This window comes from Sinohyriopsis cumingii, chromosome 12, assembly GCF_028554795.1.
Source record: "Sinohyriopsis cumingii isolate HCF-2022 chromosome 12, ASM2855479v2, whole genome shotgun sequence".
Lineage (NCBI taxonomy): Eukaryota > Metazoa > Mollusca > Bivalvia > Unionida > Unionidae > Sinohyriopsis > Sinohyriopsis cumingii.
In genome coordinates, this window is record NC_142972.1 from 67711476 (window position 1) to 67731940 (window position 20465).

The 20465-nt window shown below is 34.1% G+C and overlaps 2 protein-coding genes across 4 annotated transcripts in view; both read right to left on the reverse strand.

Moving 5' to 3' along the window:
- LOC149786638 (thymidine phosphorylase-like) overlaps positions 1 to 18657 on the reverse strand; it is a 257020-nt gene extending 238363 nt beyond the window's left edge. Inside the window, exon 1 of the mRNA XM_089977159.1 lies at positions 18567 to 18657. The gene's annotated coding sequence lies outside the window, so the exon portion shown is untranslated. The remainder of the gene's footprint in view (positions 1 to 18566) is intronic.
- The window catches only part of LOC149786643 (thymidine phosphorylase-like), a 31579-nt gene that overhangs the window by 10483 nt on the left and 631 nt on the right, over positions 1 to 20465 (reverse strand). Inside the window, exons 2-6 of one of the 3 annotated variants that reach the window (XM_089977161.1) lie at positions 18567 to 18595; positions 6401 to 6526; positions 2819 to 3021; positions 622 to 850; positions 89 to 207 (exon numbers count right to left, since the gene is read on the reverse strand). In XM_089977161.1, coding sequence (XP_089833287.1) covers positions 89 to 207; positions 622 to 850; positions 2819 to 3021; positions 6401 to 6524 — 675 coding nt within the window. In that variant the 5' untranslated portion in view covers positions 6525 to 6526; positions 18567 to 18595. Of the gene's footprint in view, positions 1 to 88; positions 208 to 621; positions 851 to 2818; positions 3022 to 6400; positions 6527 to 12525; positions 12545 to 18566; positions 18696 to 20465 lie in introns of those variants that run through there. The other 2 variants (XM_089977160.1, XM_089977162.1) reach the window with 2 other exon arrangements.

The following is a 20465-nucleotide window of genomic DNA, read 5'->3' on the forward strand; positions in this document are numbered from 1 at the left end:
TAATAAATCAGAATACGTGAAGTACAACCATAGTAAGCATAAAGGTTTAGATTTACAGGTATTCGGTATTTCTTCCCGCAAATCATACCATTTGTGTGGCAAGTTCTCGAGCTGACGTCTCGTCCTTTAGTACTGCTGCCTTTCCAGTCTTTACATCCAAAACCAAGGCATCCAAGCTTTCAGCTGCCTTCTTGGATATAATAGATCCTGTCATTATAATTATATTTAAATATATAAATAAATTAAAATTTGAAACAAATATAATTGTCACTATTTATCATGCAGACATCAAAATTGAATAAGGAAAGATCAATACATATAAATTGCGAACTCTCGCCGAAAACCTATATACAATGTTAACTACGTTGAATAACTAATAATTGGTTTGTCATCAGTTATATAGAAACTTCAGTCAACCTGAATTCACAAATACGCTCACAGAAAGTTCCTTGATGTTATGCACAGTATAAATGTAAAATAACAATGGAAATATCTAATGAAAGTTTCTTATTTCTGTCATATTTATAGGCTTCATGATAATAAACTTTTCCAATAAAAAGGAAATATGTAAGAATTAATGTTCTTATAATGATGCAATTTACACATTCGCATTATGTTTACCCGTGATAAGACCAGGACTGCTGACAGTACCCGTAACATCACGATTCTCATACATTATCTTATCTGCGGGAACAATATCCTCTGTCTGTCCAGCTATAAAGCATCCAACAGTGTCTAGGATATCATTCATCTCTTCTGGGGTTAGATTCACTCTGAAGCCTGGTATAGATTCCAGCTTGTCAAGTGTTCCTCCTGTATGTGCAAGACCACGACCGGAAATCATAGGAACCTAGTCGGGGAAATCATAACAATGAAGAAAACTTCGTTTTTAAATAACCCAGTATGACACAATGGGAGAGACGACCAAGATAACTCAATCGATTAGGCTGGAAGTAAGTTAATCATGGGTTCGAGTCTCGTTAACCCCGACTCTCGCGTATCTCATTGACATCTCTGTCAATAGAGGGTCTTCGAAAATGTTTCATTCATCGATGTTACAGACAGAAGACGTTTTGGGAGGAAGAAAAAAACAATTGGAGAAGCAAAGCAACAAAGATTTATCGCTATGTCAAAATTGATGTAATTATGTTCTCAGCAATCATTCACGCCAAAATCATGTCTTAATCTTAAAAGGATAGCATCAAACATTACTGTGATAACATGATCCCATTTCATCATCACTATACTATCGCACCTAATCAACCAATCAAATCATATTTCAGACATTTGGAAAAGCGTCCTTCTAGCATAAAGAAACAGTTTGTCCATGGTTTTGCTTTCATTTGTCTATTTGTCTACTAGATCTGTTACGGGAACATCTTACGGAGCAAACAAAATGCTCTTCTTACATGGGGCTTATTGGGCTTTGCTACGACGTAAGTTTGGACATAGCGTCTTCTGACTGTTGCATGTACCCTTGAGTAAATCACTTTTCTTACTGTTTGATATGTTTCCTATCTCTTTCCTTGCGAGCAAATAATGAGTAGGGGTCCTGCTAAAGAAATATTATATAATATTGTCATAAAAACCCTTTTCCATGAGACACAAAACCAGCTCATTTATTAATGTAACACAAAACCAGCTCATTTATTAATGTAACACAAAACCAGCTCATTTATTAATGTAACACAAAACTCGCTCATTTATTAATGTGACACAAAACCAGCTCATTTATTAATGTAACACAAAACCAGCTCATTTATTAATGTAACACAAAACCAGCTCATTTATTAATGTAACACAAAACCCGCTCATTTATTAATGTAACACAAAACCCGCTCATTTATTAATGTGAAACAAGTTTGAATATTTATATTTCCTGTAACTTTTAACATTTTATTCTAAAATGTGAGAGACCAGACTTTTTCTCTTTTTTGTTTCTAATGTTCATTTGTGCATGTAAGCTGTTTATTCCCCTGTTGAAGAGGATGTTTAGATGCGATACGTTGGGAAACTTTTGTATTTGCACCTTTATCAATATTTCGTACATGTTGTAAAATAATCTAATGATGCCATCTGATTTTATTGATTGTCAATAATATTCCGATGTCTATAATCACATGTGACATACACATTATTATACCAGTTGTCATCTCATGAGCCCTAGTTGGTGCCGATGGTCACTTATCACTGATAATGCCTGTACTGCGGGATTATAATTGCCCGGAACATGCATATGATCTTGTTTTAATAGTCAATGCACCTTCAGATATTGTTATCTCAGAGTGTATGGAGTCACACACGTTTACTCGATAGACATGCAAAGAACCTAGAACAATATGCTTGATGGTGTCTGATACTTAAATGGTCATTCACACTACATCGAAAAAGTAAATAAGTTTGTCTAATAACTTAAAGTATCTCAGTCAGATAGTATGGCCAAGCGTCATGGGTTACAAACACAGGATCAAACGTTCCAAGCCCTTGTCCTTGATTGCTCCATCGCTAGTCGACGCACTATAAATAGGCATCAACATCCTTTACTTAGGTGGATGAGATTTCATCTGCGAAGGACTTGTTTCCCATAAAGAATGAGAATTGATTTCCCTTTCCTTATGACATGACCGGCTTATTCAGTTTAATTTGTGACCCTAGCAGTTTTAAGAGGCTGTAGAAGACGTTCATTTCAAATAATACGTGTATTTATTGAAACCTATCTTATCTAAGATAAGCAAGCAAGTTTCCTTTTGCACAAGCCCATTACCAGCGCTAACAATATGGAAAGCAGACTGTCGAATATATGCAAATGTGACATTACTTTCATTCCGCAGGCTGCTAGAGCTGGCGTTAGCAGAAGACTAATTTTATCTCCAGCACCGCCAGTACTGTGCTTGTCCACAATCCGGCCTTTCCATTCCTGTGGCCATGTCAAAACTTTACCAGAGTGGGTCATCTCGCGTGTAAGCCACCTGATTTCTGCATCAGTCAGTTGTTTCAGATATATTGCCATCAGCATTGCACCTGTAAATCATGGAAAGCATGTAAGTGGTGCTATGAAGTAGTAAACATCCATGGAACTACGAAGAGAACCTTTAATGATATGTTTGAAGTCTTAATCTACTTCTGACGACTCACGTGGATTTATGATGTAAACGACATTTTACAGAGCCTTTTAGTGGGTCCTGGCTCCATTGTAGGTCTTAAACGTAAGTCTGAACATTGGGTATTGCTGAATCGATTCTAAATCGGACTTAAATTCGGCAAAGCAGACCACTAATGGTTTAGTTCAAGCTCAAGTCCGACTAAGGGATGAAGAGGTTTTTAACTTCTTTGACAAAGCTTCGTAAACTGTAAATTTGCTAACTCTAAACTTCAGTGGTAAATATTTCCAAACTTCACGTTCTAACTTCCCTTGGTATGGTCCAGTTATACTGATTGACATTTTGTATATTTTTGAAGCAGAGCGACGACTAAATGATTTGTAATATTACCAGCCTCTTTACAAACCAATTTGTCATGACACACTATTGCAAGTCAAACCTGGAAAAATACGTAAAGGCGGTGTGGTTTCTTCGGCAAAACAGAATTCGATTGCCCTTTCCGAATGATTCAATAAATATATATTTTCATTTGTTTAGAAACTTCACGCACCTCTGAAAAACTGGAAGATACCAATTTAACGTCCGCTAGGTACGCCCATTTCACTTTGTTCAAGTATGTTTGGGCGTATTGCCAAATGTGTAGACTTTAATTTAAACCCATTGTTTTCATACGTTAAAGATAAAAATGAGTTTCTGGAGATAATGCGAGAAACCACGCCGACTTGAAAATGCATTCTACTTTAGCAGATATTGATAGCATGTATATTAACATCGAACACTGTTATCATTTGTTTGCTCATGAAAAGGTGATGCTTGATAATCAGGCACCAAAACGATAGAATAAAGACATTTTCAATCGACTGAAAATTTTGTTTGAAAAGAACTATTTTGTTTTTAATTAAAATATCGTTCCCTGAAAAGACACAGCCATGGGGAACAGGTTAGATACGTTTTATATTAATATTTGTGCACCTGAATGGGAAAAACAAGTATTTAGTGAATCCCAAAAGCTACAGTATTTCTACGTTAGATTTATTGGTGATAGCTACTTCATTCGGATACATTAGGAAGAAGAAGCAAAATAGTTATTTCAATAGATGAATAGCAAGCAATCATTAAATAAAATTAAAACCAATTTTGAATGTGCAAACTTCTTAGATGTACACTGTTGCAAAGATAAATAATCTCGCTTCTAGGGTATATTGCAAAGAAAGTGACACCCACCAGTTCTTACTAGGGTATATTTCAAAGAAACTGATACCCATCATTCCATACCAGGGTATGTTACAATGAAACTGATACCAATCAGTTCTTACTTGGGTTAGTTTAAAGCAATTGACACCCATCATCTCGTGCAAGGTATACATCAAAGAAACTTCGTACTAGGGCATATGTCTGAGAAATTGGCAACCATTAGTTTGTACCTAAATATAGTTTTCGTCTATGCATCACTGTAAAATCCCAAGTATTGAAGTTCCGCCAGATTTGCAACAACAATTAGGAATGTAATGATCATTACTTGCTGCTTTCTGGAGGATTACTAGAAAGAGGCTACACAAGCAGGTAACTTAAGAGAATTAAAATCGATGGATTAGGAAGAATATGTATTTGCAACGAAATGCAAGAATTTCCAGCGTTGTTGTTTGTTTGTTAGCTTTTATAGTTCCTGAGCAGACTTTAAGTCTCTGCACCAAAGTATGCCAGAGATAATCTTAATGATTTAAGACAAATATTACCTGAAACTTGTACATCATGCACTTTGGATGCAGCTTATACACAATGAAAGGAACATAAAAATACAACATTTTAGCCAAAACCAAAATACTGAGTATGCACAAACTTGGATTTTGAAAACGTGATTTTAATAAGTGTTTTGTGATTTTCTAACTAAATCAGACGTAGTACAAATCTTTAAAACAGGTTGCAATTCTAGAATTAAGCAACATATTTCATGTGATACGCAAAATATGATTGATGTGATGTAGATGTTCGAAATGGTACAATGCAGTTCGCAGTGGAAACCGTAAGAAACTTACGCGTTAGGATGGTTGGGAATTTTCGGACATAAGATTGAAACCGTAAATAAAATATCTTTTAAAAACATTTGGTAGTAAAAATCGTTTGCTAGCAATTAGCAATGACGATGCTGGTCAACAGTGGATTGGATAAAAAGAATAATTATTGGTTAATTGACTTTTGTAACCTCAATCACAGTCTGGTACCTTTTTTGATTTACGTTTGATATATTTCAGTTTTCAAACTTTAATTTATTATCTCTTTTACTTTACTATACTCTGTGCAAAATAGAATGATTCAGTCGAATATATGTATCTGTCCATCTATCTCTTCTATTCATATATTCAAAGACATTTCTACCTACCCACATACACGCATGCATTGTATACATATGCATGTTTCCTACTTACTAAAGGACGTACATGTATCCCTACAAACATGTATACAAATTACACAAAGATATGACACAATAATGTCCACGATTGTGAGAAGGTTTTATTTCTCATAATTAGAATCTTTGCAAGAGCTAAGAATTTTTAAAGTATACAATAAGTTTTAAAATGCCCACAAGAATCATCTCGTATATTTGTCTGCTGATGACATAATGTTCCTTTATAAAGTTTTATTTTATTTTATATGGGTACTATCATGTTTATATCAGAGGCTAGTCAACTATATTTATAACTTTTGAGACAAAGCTACGTTGCTGTATCTGATATTATAATAAGTGTAACAAAGTGCTTTTAATTTCAACATTCAGCAGCACATTTATATCACAAAAAATTCAATTTACATTAGATAAGAATGCAGAGAGCATATAATGAGTACAGAGATGTTAACAAGTATGAGCTTCAAATACATTGCAAACTTGGTGGCATTTTGAATTTATTCTAGACGGTAAGTCAGAGTGATCCAGTTTAGACGAGTGACACAAAACATTCCAAATTTCTACCAAGAAAACATTTGGCGGCAATACTAAGGAAGGTGACAATGTTGAAATCAGAGCTCTGAAACAATGTTGAATAAATCGTAAAATATGGATTTGAGAGACTGAAACCTCATGTACCTAAAATTCACACACAGTTCTAGTTTTTGTCCTGTTAGGTAGATTGAAATAAAGTTGAAGCTCAAAGGAAATCCATGCACGAAATGGATGCACTTTCAGACGTACGAACCAAATGAATTCCACCCGCTTCTCGGAGCTGCGATATTACAAAAATATAACAATCACACAACCTATGAATTACCCTTATGAAAAACTTTGTATATATATAGATACTTACCTAGTTGAGCACCCTCAAAGTTTTTGTTGACAACGTTGTTCACAAAAAACTTGATCTCTTCCTCGGTAAGTTCCCCGCCATCCCTCTTTTTGGAGATGATATCCGGTATCCTTAGAGCTGACATATCTGTTATGGCAAAACACAAAGGTAATAAATTATTCGTTGCCTTCTGGAAATTGGACAGAATAGCTGTTTGAAGTAGACATTGAACAGTTTAAATATTCTGCCTATTACCCTGAAGATGAAAGGATTTTTGACAGATTTCAAAACATTTTGAAGAATATGATTCGCTCCTTTGGAACTCTGCTTTGGACTTTCTGTCCGTGGACCAATGAAGTTCTCAAAAAGAAACTTCTTTCAACATAACATTCAGAAATTATCATTCTTGACTATGTTTCTGAATTCAGATATAATGTTTGTGAAGAAGCTAAATAATAGTCACACTGCTCGTTCAACAATGACATTAAGGTGTGACAGAAATACAAACAAAACCAATTTTGAGCCTAATGATTACGTTATAGCTCTCTTTCCCATACCTACAAAATCCTCTTGACGATAAGTAGTACGTTTCTTATACAACTGAATAGAAAGTAAGTAAGTAACTTTAATTACATCATTTACCCCCCAAGAGGAGGAGAAAACAAACAAATTTGAATATATGCATTTGTTAAAGAACTATGTTGATAGAAATAGAAATGTAAATAATTTAATCAAGTTAGTTGCAACTATCACACAGTGAGGACTTAAACAATGGCTTGAAACCAGATTGTAATGACTTTGGTGGAACGTGTCTTTGAAATTCATATATATTGAACAGTCTGGACCAGATATCCTCTATTGCCAGAACAAAAAAGTGAGCTACAACAGTTTTTAAGTTCATTTGAGCATTTCTGTAATGTTGTTCCAACTCTACCAGATACATTCTACCATGACGTTTAAATTGTAGATTCTACACCTGTTGAACAACATCCTTAAAAGATGAATCCTCTCAAACAGGAATGTTTGAAAAATGATATCAAATATTTGCTTTCGAATGATTTCATAAAATTAAGTAAATGTAACTGGAGTCCACCATGTATTCTTGTGCCGAAACGAGATAATACTTTCCGCATGATTACTGATTATAATAAAGTGAACAGTGTCACCAAATTAAATTATTTTCTAATACCAATTATCGATTACTGCATTGACAAAATTTGAAATACAAAGTATCTCACCAGGTTTGAACTATTGAAAGGAATCTGGTAAATTCAACTCACGGAAAGAGCAAAGAAAATTTCGGCTTACTTAACTTCATATAAGACATTATAAATATAAAGTGATGCCTTTAGCTATGGAAAGTTCGTGTTCAACTTCCCAATGTGTAATGAACATGATATCATCTTATCTAGATCATTGTGACGCTTATATCAATGTTGTCATCATCTACAACGACACCCTGGAAGATCATTTGAAAATCATTCGGAAGTTCTTTGATCGACTCAGTAATGCAATTTGACAATTAATTTAGGTAAACGTGAGTTTTGCCGGGCTTGTGTTGCATGTTTAGGACATGTTGTGGGACATGCTCAAGCTAGAGCTTTAGATGTTAAGGTCAGTGTTATCTCTGAATTGTCAGCGCCTATCATAAACTAGCAGCTGTTGCGATTTTGAGGTATGACTGTATAGTATCGGAAATTTGGCTCCAAGTTTACCATAGCTGAATCCATGTCCAATTTGGTGATTGGGAAAATCAGATTTCATAGGTCTAACAAATGTCAGGGGGCTTTGATAGATAAAAGGTCATACTTAAGAATGCACATGTTCTTTCGACACCGTATTTAATAATCTAAAATGTCTGCTGATGCAAGTGATGTAGAGGTTAGTGGAGTATTTAATCAGAAAGACATACTGGTATGGATCATCCAGTGTGCTACTTTTTTTCTAATACGTTAAACAAGTACCAGAGAATATAGTCCACTACCAAGAAGGAATGTTTGGCTTTAATATTGACGTTGGAACACATTAAAGTTTATGTTAGTTCCGCTTCTTCTCCGAGGCTTGTATTCGGTGATAGCAATACCCTCATTTCATTAGCATTTCAAGTTTAACACACCATTCAGTCTAATAATTGCTTTTACAAATATGCTTATTAGTTGGAGACAGAAATCACACACGGCAATTTATTAATATTGCACATTTTCCACTGACTTGCCTAACAAAATTCCTGTTCCAATCAATTTCCTGACGAAATGTTACGTCGATATCGAGGTGATGTATGAAGGCTTTAAACTTTGACAAAAATTAAGATAAAAATGTCAACCCTTTCCTACGATGATATTAGGGTAACAATTGCTTTGCCATATTGCACATTTTGAACAGTGTCATCAAACCAATTCTAGATGTAGTCAAGTCCTTGATCAATTTTACATTGATACTGATATCTCGTTCCACATGACACCTCAGAGTGTGCCAAATATTACGACCGAAATATCAATCATCTTCCACGAGGGGTTTGACTATGACGATATCTATTCAAAATATCGTACATTCAGACAGCATCATGTAAATACACTCCATTTGCAGTCGATTCCTTGATACTCTTTACGACAAAAATGTATGTAAGCCGATAGATGACAGTCTTCATTTGCCAAGGATTAAGACCAAAATATAATCTCAATTCCATGAATGCACATCGATGGGGGAGGGTGGGGGGAAATGTAGATAAATAGTTTATATTTTCCCAAATACTGAACATTGGAAACTGCAGCATCTAAAAGTTCCATTTTTCATCGATTCTTTGGTCACTTTTACGCTGATATACATATATTGTTCTACATAACAACCCAGATTTTGCCAAAGCTGAATCATGTTTCAGCATTTATTAATCACAGAGAGGAATACGTTTGTTAAGGGATAAGACACACTTGGGAAAAACTGGTTTTGCGATTAAAGACCTTTTGCAGATGACTTGGTTTCGAATTTCATCTGTTTGGAAAATAGAAACAGATAAAAGAACATACATTAGATGAGAATCTGAAACACAAGAAATCGATGGGAAATGAAAAGGGGGACATTAAAGTGTGGAGAGGAGACGAGCTGGAAGATCACTGAATGTAAAGGGATAGCGTCGTTCTCTTTCGTTGCAGCTGGAGCACTGATTTAATCAAAACCACCAGCTTTAGGTTTGGATGGAGTGTGAGTAATAAAATGGAAATCTGATTATGACTGCGTTATCCATAGAGTGCTATTCATAACAGCTTTATTTACTGTGATATTTTTCTAATGGGACATTTAAATAAAAGTTGTTGTTTCATGGCAAGGTTTATGATGTAATTTCATTATTTTAAGTAGTATACTTTTATCAGGGGAAATTAAAGGTAATATTATTGAATGTTTAATTAATGTCAACAGGATAAGATGGGTGAAACACTGATAATAAAAGATGCTTTCACTAATATATTTATATTATATCACAATAGAAAATGGTTGTACACTGTTAATTTAGATAACGTTATGTGAGAAGTTATCAAAATATCCACTTAAAACGATAACTTCTAACCAACAAACGGATATTGATTGATTCAGGCAAATAAACGATGGTCTAACTGATTAAATAGGGGATTTGAATCTTTCTTTCTTTCAACAGCATCCAGACATTGCTATTTACTCTTTCTCTTCCTGAAGGTAGTTAGATAAGTGGTGCAGCAATCAAAGTGTTTTAGATCGATAGCCAATGTAGCAATCAAGGGTTTATTTTTTACTAAATCTACAGGTGACTATTTCACTGACAACAAAGCTCAGTCGCAACGGATAAGTCACACAGTTACCGTAATATTTTAAGCCACATTAGTTTGTCGGTAGCGCCATCCACACCGATATGGAACATATTGAAGCCTGTCTAAAAATGGATGACAACAGCTGAAGTACAATATATCGTAATGTAGCTAACGTTATAGCTTTAAAAAAAAAAGAATATACAGGAACTAAATTGTTTCACCGGAAGATGGTTAAACCTCTGTCGATACTCATGTCATTTCTCCTTCATAGATTACATTCAAAATATATTTATTCAGTTCGCAGAATTATTTGAACGTGCCAGTTTCCCATTCCTAACGCTTTCCTTCTTCAGCTTCGTATTTCTTCAAAAAAGCGATATTTTCAACCTATTGAAAACCACTTGTTGATGAAAGTGAAATACGTATGAGAAATGAGGTAAAATGTGTTACTCTGATCAAGGAAGTGACTATCTTTTTTTCTGCTGAGGCAAGTTGTGACACACGCAACTAAATAGTATATATCAAACAAAATAGTAGCTATCAAACTATTGGAGACCTTCCTTGATTACTAGATAGATGTAATGTCAACTACGTATAGCGTCATTAAACCTACTGCAGTTCCTGCTGTAGATATCTATAATAAACGTTCATCCCACCATGTGGACTAGATTCAGAGTGCAAAAGATTTCTATCGTCCGTATGAAAGTTCACTCATTCCGCAATATAAAACATAGTATGTAGATCTGAAATGTTGAAGTATTGAGTGCGTATAAATAGGTTGATTCTGAAGTGTTTCTTTAAATTAAACATTGCTTGAATTGTCGAGGCTGATATTAAGCCTGTGCTCGGACTAATGAGATTTATTCATGCTCCAAGTCAATAGAAAAGATTGGAAATGCAGTCTGCTTTTTAATACATGTTTGTGATGAATTTTACGACGTCAAACCCTACGATTAAAACCCGTCAATAACATGTTTGTGATGAATTTTACGAAGTAAAACCTACGATTAAAACGCGTCAATAACAGTTTGTGATGAATTTTACGACGTCAAACCCTGCGATTAAAACAACTCAATATCAAGACTATCAGTGAACATTGATAGCAGGAACATTATCGTAACACGTTTCTGAAGGACTGGAGGCAAACGATTACGTTGATAATGTAAAAATTATGAACGATTCAGGGTCACCGAAGTAATAATGACCCAGCCGTCGTGCTCTTGAGAGAGAATATGATATCAAATGCCAGCTACTTGAAATATCCCAGACAATGAAACACCCCACTCCTTTGGACTATCATTCAAACATATCATGACAACATAATAATTGCTTGAAGAATGTAAAATGTGTACCGTGAACGCCACTGCACTCACCCCTCCAATGCCCAGTGGTCCTCTAATTAAGCGCCATTAGGCTATAATTGACTCCAGTGATTTCTGACCAGCAGGTCTCAGTGACCCGGGCCATCGGTCAAGGCACGCGGTCTGGAACTTCAATTCATATACAGGCACCATTAGTTTCTCATCAGACTTCCTGTGTCCGTGACCTCTGACTTTCAGTCGCCAAAAGCTATAGTTTCTTTAATAACCTAACAATTAACTTTGCCCTTTTCACCCCAAACCTTTGTCATGCTTTATCTCCAAACCCATCGCAAATTTTGATCAACGTATGTGGTCCAGAAATATAGGAATTAGTCGAAAACCATTTTTCTTTCCTGATTCACACTGATGTTGCCTTTTAACCAGGCTGACCTCAAAACCGATGTGTTTTTTTTTTCCTTACATATCTTATAAATCACCTCCAAGCATTAGTGAAGGAGCCCGTTTGGAAACTAATATTTTTCTGCAGTATATTTTTTCTTTTTCAATTACAATTACTTTGATCTTTGACCTTCTGACCCTACAGTAGAGAGCTTTATTTCTTCCCACCTGTAGGATATCCACCGAGTTTTATCCAGATATACAATGCAGAACTAATATCATTGTCGCAAACCATTTTTATTCTCTTAGTCCCAATGACGTTGACGTTTCGCCTTTTGACCACAAAAATGACACCTATGTTCATTGCTCCAAATGAAGGCCATCCGCAAAGGTTGATCCATATATAATTTGTAAAACTAATCTGATCATGCTGAAAAAATTTATTTTTGAAGAAACGTTTATTGTTTTCAGTTACAGTGGCTTTGACCGGTTGACCCAAAATTTATTTGCTACCTTCCTTCCTGAACGTGCACGCTGTGCACAAAGTTTGGAACATGTATATGATGTAAAACTAATCGTACGGTATGGAGACTATTTGTGTTAATTTAGTTACTGTATCTATAATCTTTGATCTTATGAACCAAAATGCGACGGGCTTCTTCCTTACCTAAAGGTGCAAGCCAGCCAACATAGTTTGATAACTGTAGACGTGGAGAGCTCAAGTTATTATGCGCAAACTAGGTTTCTTCGTTACGTCCCAATCACACTGACATTCGACATTTGACTCCAAAATCGATATGCTTCTTCTTTGCTGCACATTGTATCATGTGGACAATTCGATATATTACGTTTAAACCAAGCTGGTAACAGGTAGACAGATGGACGGACATCGAACTATAATAAAATTTGCATTATACTTGATGTATAAAAATGCATGATTAGTTTTCATTCAGTTATTTTCGATAGATTTCCGAACAAAATAGTAACAAATATGACTCACATTTGAGACGTTCTACGCCCGGGTTTCGTGTTTCTTGTGTTTACTGTGCAATCTCTATCTCGTGTATTTTCTAGCACGTTTAAACATTTTTCCTGTTGTATCCTCATCACATAAAATCATAAAAATGTAAAGTTGAGGTTTCCTTACTTAACTTGGTATGTCACTTCCAGTTTCGTTATCTCCTTATCAAGTTAAACAATAAGGAATAAACCAGAGGAAGCAAAACCGAATTGTAATATATTGGAGTGCAACGTGAAAAGTCTTTTGGACCATCTAGATAGGTACATCTTAGAATTTCATAGGCAGAGAAATGCAGAATACAAACCCAATACTTTTCTTTTGTAAATGTCTTTGTTGGGGAGGGGTTGTAAATTGTGATATTCAGCGGCGTAATTCGAGTGTTATATGTAGTACCACAACATCGTTATATGAAATGATATTACCAATTAGGCCGTATGAAACGTGTAGCTAGGTCTATAAACAATATAGAAAATGTGATGTTAATGCTAATTTAAAATGACAGGTGTAATTGTCGAGTCCAGATTTCTAATAGAAAACTAGACAAGTTAATTTTCGATCTGAGAAATAGTACCTTATATAGAATTCATAACACCAATCGCAAGAACTAATTTGAGACTTTCACCTTGCTATAAGAATTCATAGATGCCTCGTATGTAATTATATGAACTTACTAAGACCACAGACTACTTCAAATGGTCTGTGATTCAGGAATCATCCACTTAATGTACAAACAATTGATTACGCAGGTCACACAGACACACAATAAAACTTATGTATACCATGTGTAGGTGTTAAAAATGCACACATAAAAATGAGAAGCGTCCGTTAATATTATCTACTATATTCATAATGTGAAGATGTCTCCTAAGGCAGGTTATACTATATGTATTTGTCTGTAGCATATAAACACTTATAGAAAACTTATTTTCATTTTGTACTGAATCATAGCCAGATAAAAAGTGGGCGGGGCAGCTAAATTGAGGACATGCGCCAATTTAAAAAGCAGCTATAAGACAAAAGAATAGGTATAAAATAAGTCTTCATAGAAAGGCGGTTTTATTCAGTTCTTACCTAATAGAGTTTAAATAGATTTTTGGAATGAGGTGCAGTTTACAGTTTACACTAAGTAATAAGAAGATTTCCAAAGATGATATATTTTGCCTGTTTGATTGTAGCTATTCATATGTGTTACGAATTTATTACTTCGGTAATATGGCAAGTTTGCAACTATTGTCAAATTTATCTCACATGAGTCAATTCCGTCTACGCTACAATGACCATGTTCATCAGTAAAATGTCATTTTAATGCTCTTATTTAAGAGGAAAAGCCATTTATGATTTATAGATTTATTTATAAGGATATTACTTAATAGAATCCTTTTGCAAACATACATACATTTTATTTTAACCGCTTATACAAATGCTATTCAAATGTAAACGAACATATGCAATTGTATGCGTGTTCGTCAGTAGCTTATTGATTCCTCTGGTTGGATGCACGAATCTAAGCCATATACTTTATTCACATATATGTATACACGTGTGTATTACTACAGAATCCATTTATCGTCCCGTAAAAAACAAAATTAGTCTGAGGTATTTAGACACTTATTCCTACCTTGTTAGGGATACTTCAGTATATTTACTTAACTTAAATTGTAATTATAACCTCTCTGAGCGGTAGCTAGTTTTGTATAAATTAGCAACGACGACAAGAATTCCAAAGAACGAATGGGGGATAGAAGACTGTTAGAAGTGTTCAGTGTTTAGTTTTCTATTTAAACGTGTATAAATTCTACTATTGGTATTTCAAAAGAAGACATTTTTAAAAGAATAATTCACCTTGTCGCGCTAAATAAAATCAAGTAAAGATGCTGTCAAAATAAAGACAGAATAATATGGACTAACAAGTCCATAGTTTGACTAAGTAAACAACAAACTGAAAATACGGTGCAGAACTAGTGTTAAATTAGCCTCAGTGTTTTCTGGCCGCAATGAACAATTTCTCAAAGGAATACAAACACAACACATTACAAGGAATACAGAACGAGAAAAGAATTAGATCAAGTCTTGGTAACGGCGATCCGTGGAATACCAGATACACTTGAAGTACGACTTACATGGTTACCAGATTTCAAACCTTTTACCACAAACTATTTGTGCAGCAACTTACCGATTGAGATGTCATATTTCCGCAAAACAATTTTGCTGACTTGTTCCGTTTCTAAAATGCACTGAATATTTATACTAAGTTAATAGTTTGGTAGATCTTTTTGTAATAGCTCACTAACATGGAAATCTTAATAGTACTGTTAACTGACAATGAGCAGGAGGCTTATCAACTTCCTTGCATAATTGCAAGACAAAAATAATTCCATGCTCCCTCATCCATCACTCATGGGAGCAGATTCCAGTCCAATACGTCGCGCACAAATATATTTCCTCTGGTTCTACCTGCACGTTTATGTCTCCATAATATTGGCAAATACGAGAATTGAGAACATTGGAAAGACCAAGACAAAGCCACCGTCAGACAATAAGTAAATATACACAGCTCCGTCTTTTGTTTTTATTCCCGTTGATTATTAAGAAAAGAGAATGCTAGACTTGAAATATGCGTTATACTTTTAAGAAATGCAGCGAGCAAGTGATCAAACAATATGGAATTAACTTATACGAGAAGAGGATTCTGATTATTAATTCAGTCTACTGTGGAATCTACACTTAACTTATTATTGTCGTCGTAATCTTCTTGCCGTGTATCAAAATAGCACTTGCAATAATGATAATAATAATAATAATAATAATGATAATAATAATAATAATAATAATAGTAATAATAATAAGAAGAAGATCTGAAATATCTGTGGCAGTAGCAGAAGGTACCGAACCGAAATTATTTTCAGCTCAGGTCTAACAATGGATATATCGGATGAAGTACAGTTATTAATTTTGATGGCATAGTAGATACATAAAGAGTAAACATTTCACAGAGTATATCACTATTTATATTTTGGATATGGATATCAAAACGAGAAGAGTTTACATAGAAACAACATTAGTTATATATTTTATTTAATCTGAAAAGTACGTTATCATTTGATTACTTAGAATATACTAAATTTGTATGTATTACATTAGAGACTTCATGCTTCTTTCAGGAATATGCTGACTTAACTAAAAATAGTGAAAATAATCAGCAAATTATTGTGAGGCGTTGACGAATATTTCATATTTTCTTTCAGATATATCTAAAAAATTTCCACCTTCAAGTATCGTTGTTGAACATATTATTCGTTAAACAGAACGTAGTTAAAATTATTTTATTCTTTTCAGGCAAACGAGTTAAACAGGTTACAAAATTTAACAATTTTAAAATACCCTAAAAGTTTTACTTTTGTAGGAATCAAAAACACTAGACTGCCAAGTTTGTACATTGTAACGTAAACAAGGTATAAACGCACTATGTGTATTTCCGTCTCTTTTTTATAGATATATATGATGATTTTATTCATTATTGGGATAATTAATCAATTACCTGGATAAGGCGTCATAACGAACAGTACTTACAAGTCTTTATGGCAGCATTGCTGATTGTTTTTTGTTTTGTTTTGTTTACTTTTTAATGGATCCTGACTAATTCCTAATCATAATGAATGTTAGAGATATTCTAACGCATAGGTTTTTAGTCGTTTACGGTAGGAATAAAGTCTACGTCTTAAGTGTTTGGGTCATGTTGGTAGTACGTGGAATGAACACCGATGTACTGCCCAGAAACGCGTACTAATAAATAATACAGAATATGAATCAAGAAAATACATTCAAGTATGAAATCACAGTCTCATGAAAAAGTGGTAATTAGATGACGACATTAAAATTATTTGTGGTATTGGAGCGTTTAAGAAAACTTCAGCTGACAATAAATGTTGTATTGAGGTCCTTGAAAACAGGGGAAATACTTACATACATATGCATCTACATATAAATACATCTGTATCTATGTATACCTGCATCTAAATGTATTTCTCTCTCTCTCTCTCTCTCTCTCTCTCTCTCTCTCTCTCTCTCTATATATATATATATATATATATATACACACACACACACACACACACACACATATATATATATATATATATATATATATATATATATATATATATATATATATATATATATATATATATATATATAGTTTAGTTAGTCAGTTAGTTAGTTAGTTATAAATATATTTATATATATTTAATAAGGCTATCAGAAATGGAAGTTGTTTGTACAGACCTTTTACCACCTGGAAGGGTTTAGGCGAAGACGCTTACGGCAGGTAAAAATTGTTTTGCACTGTTCGGTGTCAGTCTTTTGCTTTTACGCAAACATGCAGACTTGTGCATTTTTAATCATGATCCAGTTTGCAGAAATAACCTAAATTTTCACAGTCCGCTTATAGCATTCTTTTAAGATCCTAACAAATTATTTAAACGTTCGCTACCATATTTACAACTCACGTAGTGACAAATACACGGATAATGGAAATAAATAGCTGATTGCACCACCTGCTGAAGTTTGTCAGTTATTTATTCATTTCCTCTTTCTATATCTATGTAAGTGGCAAAAATAATAGTTTAATTACAATAATCGTGGAAGGAATGGCAACAAATTATAATGATTACCAAAAATGTATTTCCGGCATGTTCTGATTTTATCCTTTATAATTTTCAATCAAAGACTTGATTTTCATACCAATCTAAATCGTCGATATTAGTCTGCATGATCATGTAAAAAACTTTCTGATAGGAACTACCTCAGGCAGTTACAAGTGGAGGATGTCTCGTGTCTGATTCATGAAGGATGCGATCTTTACTTTTTCCTTTTTTTTGTCCTATCCTATATTTATCAACAAAGAATTGTTTTAATCTTCTGAAATACAACATTTTAAATGTAACCTTTTCTGTTTTTTTCAACTTTTATTCATCTTTTTCAACCCATATTAGTACGATTATCTTTGCAGTTATATTTGCATCCTTATTTATTCATTACTTAATACGTACCGCTTGAAAGTAATCTTCCAATATAAACATTGTTTAAACATATACGTGTGTGTTACCTACTTACATTTTGTATAACCTCAAAGAATTGTATTATCCAACCATGTATTCAAGGTGAGGTCACAAATTCTCTTTGAAGATCCATTTGTAAAGGACTATATTGAATAAGGACCATTTTCATCCCTTCTCCGAATTTCTTTGTAATGTGTTTATTACATAGTAAGGATGTTTGTTTTGATTTCTGGCCTTAACTTTAATTTTTTGGTGCTGGTTGCGACTTAGACCATCTGTTAAAAATATACACATTTTTCATCTTTTCCCTGTATATCTCATTTATACTGTCCATCCATGAACTATGCATTTAATTTAAAATACATTATTCACTTTGATTATTCTTCCTGTATAAAGTTACCTGAAACAATGTTTCAACTTGCTAAAACAATGACTAGAAACAAACCAGAGTAACTTATTTTGAACAAATCTAAGTTTAAAAGTCAACAAGGAACTGTGTTAAGTTCCGTTGTAAAGATAAGTCTTACACTGGTAACATCACAAAGGTATGCGTTTGGACCTTTTTTTTAATATTGATTTCTTATATTATTGATTATAAAGGCATAGAGGCTTCTGAGATCTCATACTCACCGAAAATATTGGTGCTAGTCCTCTTCTTCCTGTAAATGAAAGATGTTGTTTTGCAATAGCTTTACTTTACTTCGTGACACTGCGCACGCACACAAGCACAAGATTTAAAGATTTGAACAAATGAAAACCAGAATTAGTCATTTGCATTTGACCTGCCTTAGGCCAAAGGTTATCTGTACCTGTCTAACGGTTAACGTGAAAGTACTTGTTTATGGATTTCGTAAGTGGTTTTTTCCCGTTCACAAAGGAATGTTATCTCGCTCTGCAGATCTTTATGCACTGCATATCGTTTCTACCCTTGTGCACGTGTTTGCACAAGATGAAAGGAACAATAGCTTTACCTTAAATAATATTCTTTATATTCAATTTCAAATACATGGGGACACAATAAATTATAATGTTATAAATTGTGCCTCTAAAAGCTTTATTTAATGAAACAGTCGAACATCCCGCATATTAATCTATAGAACTAGAAGAGATAAAAAGTACACACCGAATGGCTCAACCATGTTGGTTTCAGATTTAGAATTGAAATGAAATGTTTGGTTTGTAGTGTTACATAAAACTGCCAATTCGGCGCGATTGTATGAGCAAATCAAACATAGTTAAAGGATTTGTATCGGACTAATATCATGATGCTGATCAACAAACTGTAATTCAATTGTAGATAAAGTAGGAAAATGATCGAGTATTCTTGGACGATACCTTCCTAACGTGATTACGAGCATTGCATACCTAAATATATGGATCCTTCTTTTTCAAATGTTTTAAACAAAACATAAACTCAAAATCACAAATGATGTATTGTAATTTTTATTAAAATGAAACATAGATTAGCAGAATTTTTCAGGCTTTTCTAAACTTCGATTCCCCTATTAGCCTGCTAAATTACGACTATGATATCTGAGTTTTGTGTTTTGAACATATTCTCTAGCTTTTTATTTTAGTTAGGTAAGGACTAGTCCTCTTTGCTTTGCTGTTGTCAATATCTTATCTAAAAAAAAACAGCCATTTTGATTTAGGATTAATGCGGAGCTTTACTAGGGCTCTGCATCTGATCGATTAAACAAAATGAAACAAGTACTGGTATCCAATACATGCAGTTTTAGGATCGATAAAACAAAATGAAACAATTACTAGTATCCAATACATGTAGTTTTTATCAAGAACGGGTGTAACAGGATGGTCCTGGGTTTGGGTCAGCTTACTGTGAAGACGCTAAGAACAATTTCATGAACAGGACTTTTATTTATATTATGACTGAAAAATTAAAGATGACGCGAAACTCCTGAGCATAAATTCAAAAATAGATTTGACATAAATTATGCACACTTAATTGAACTGATAAAAGGAAAACAAATATAGTTGCGAATTGGAACAAATCATAATATGCTGTTCAAACAGGTAATGAACAAGAACTTGTCAATCTAAATCACAAACAGAACATGATTGACTTATGGACCTTTCACCATTAATGATCAATGTTTAGAAATTAACACCAGACAAACACTTGAATCTATCACTAAGGGTATAAACTTATGAATTACTCAATTATGAATACGTGATGAATATTCACCAAGGGTTAATACTTTATGGATTTTTTTAACAAATACGGATAATATTTGGTCCAAGAGTAGGACAAGCGCAAATATATGGTTTTCACTCAAATATTGATACTGTATAAATTGCGATGTTCGCTCAAACAGTGATGCTAGATACTGAACATATTTACAAAAGGGCGGAACATATTCCCAGTTGACTACCATAAATTATCTCGTGTCCCACTGCAGTGTCGGATGATCAAAGAGCGACTACGCATTGCCCGCCCCTCCCAGTCTCCAGCAGGATTCCTCAGCAACCCTCCTTTTCTGCTGCATACCCTTTGGTCCCGAACCTTTG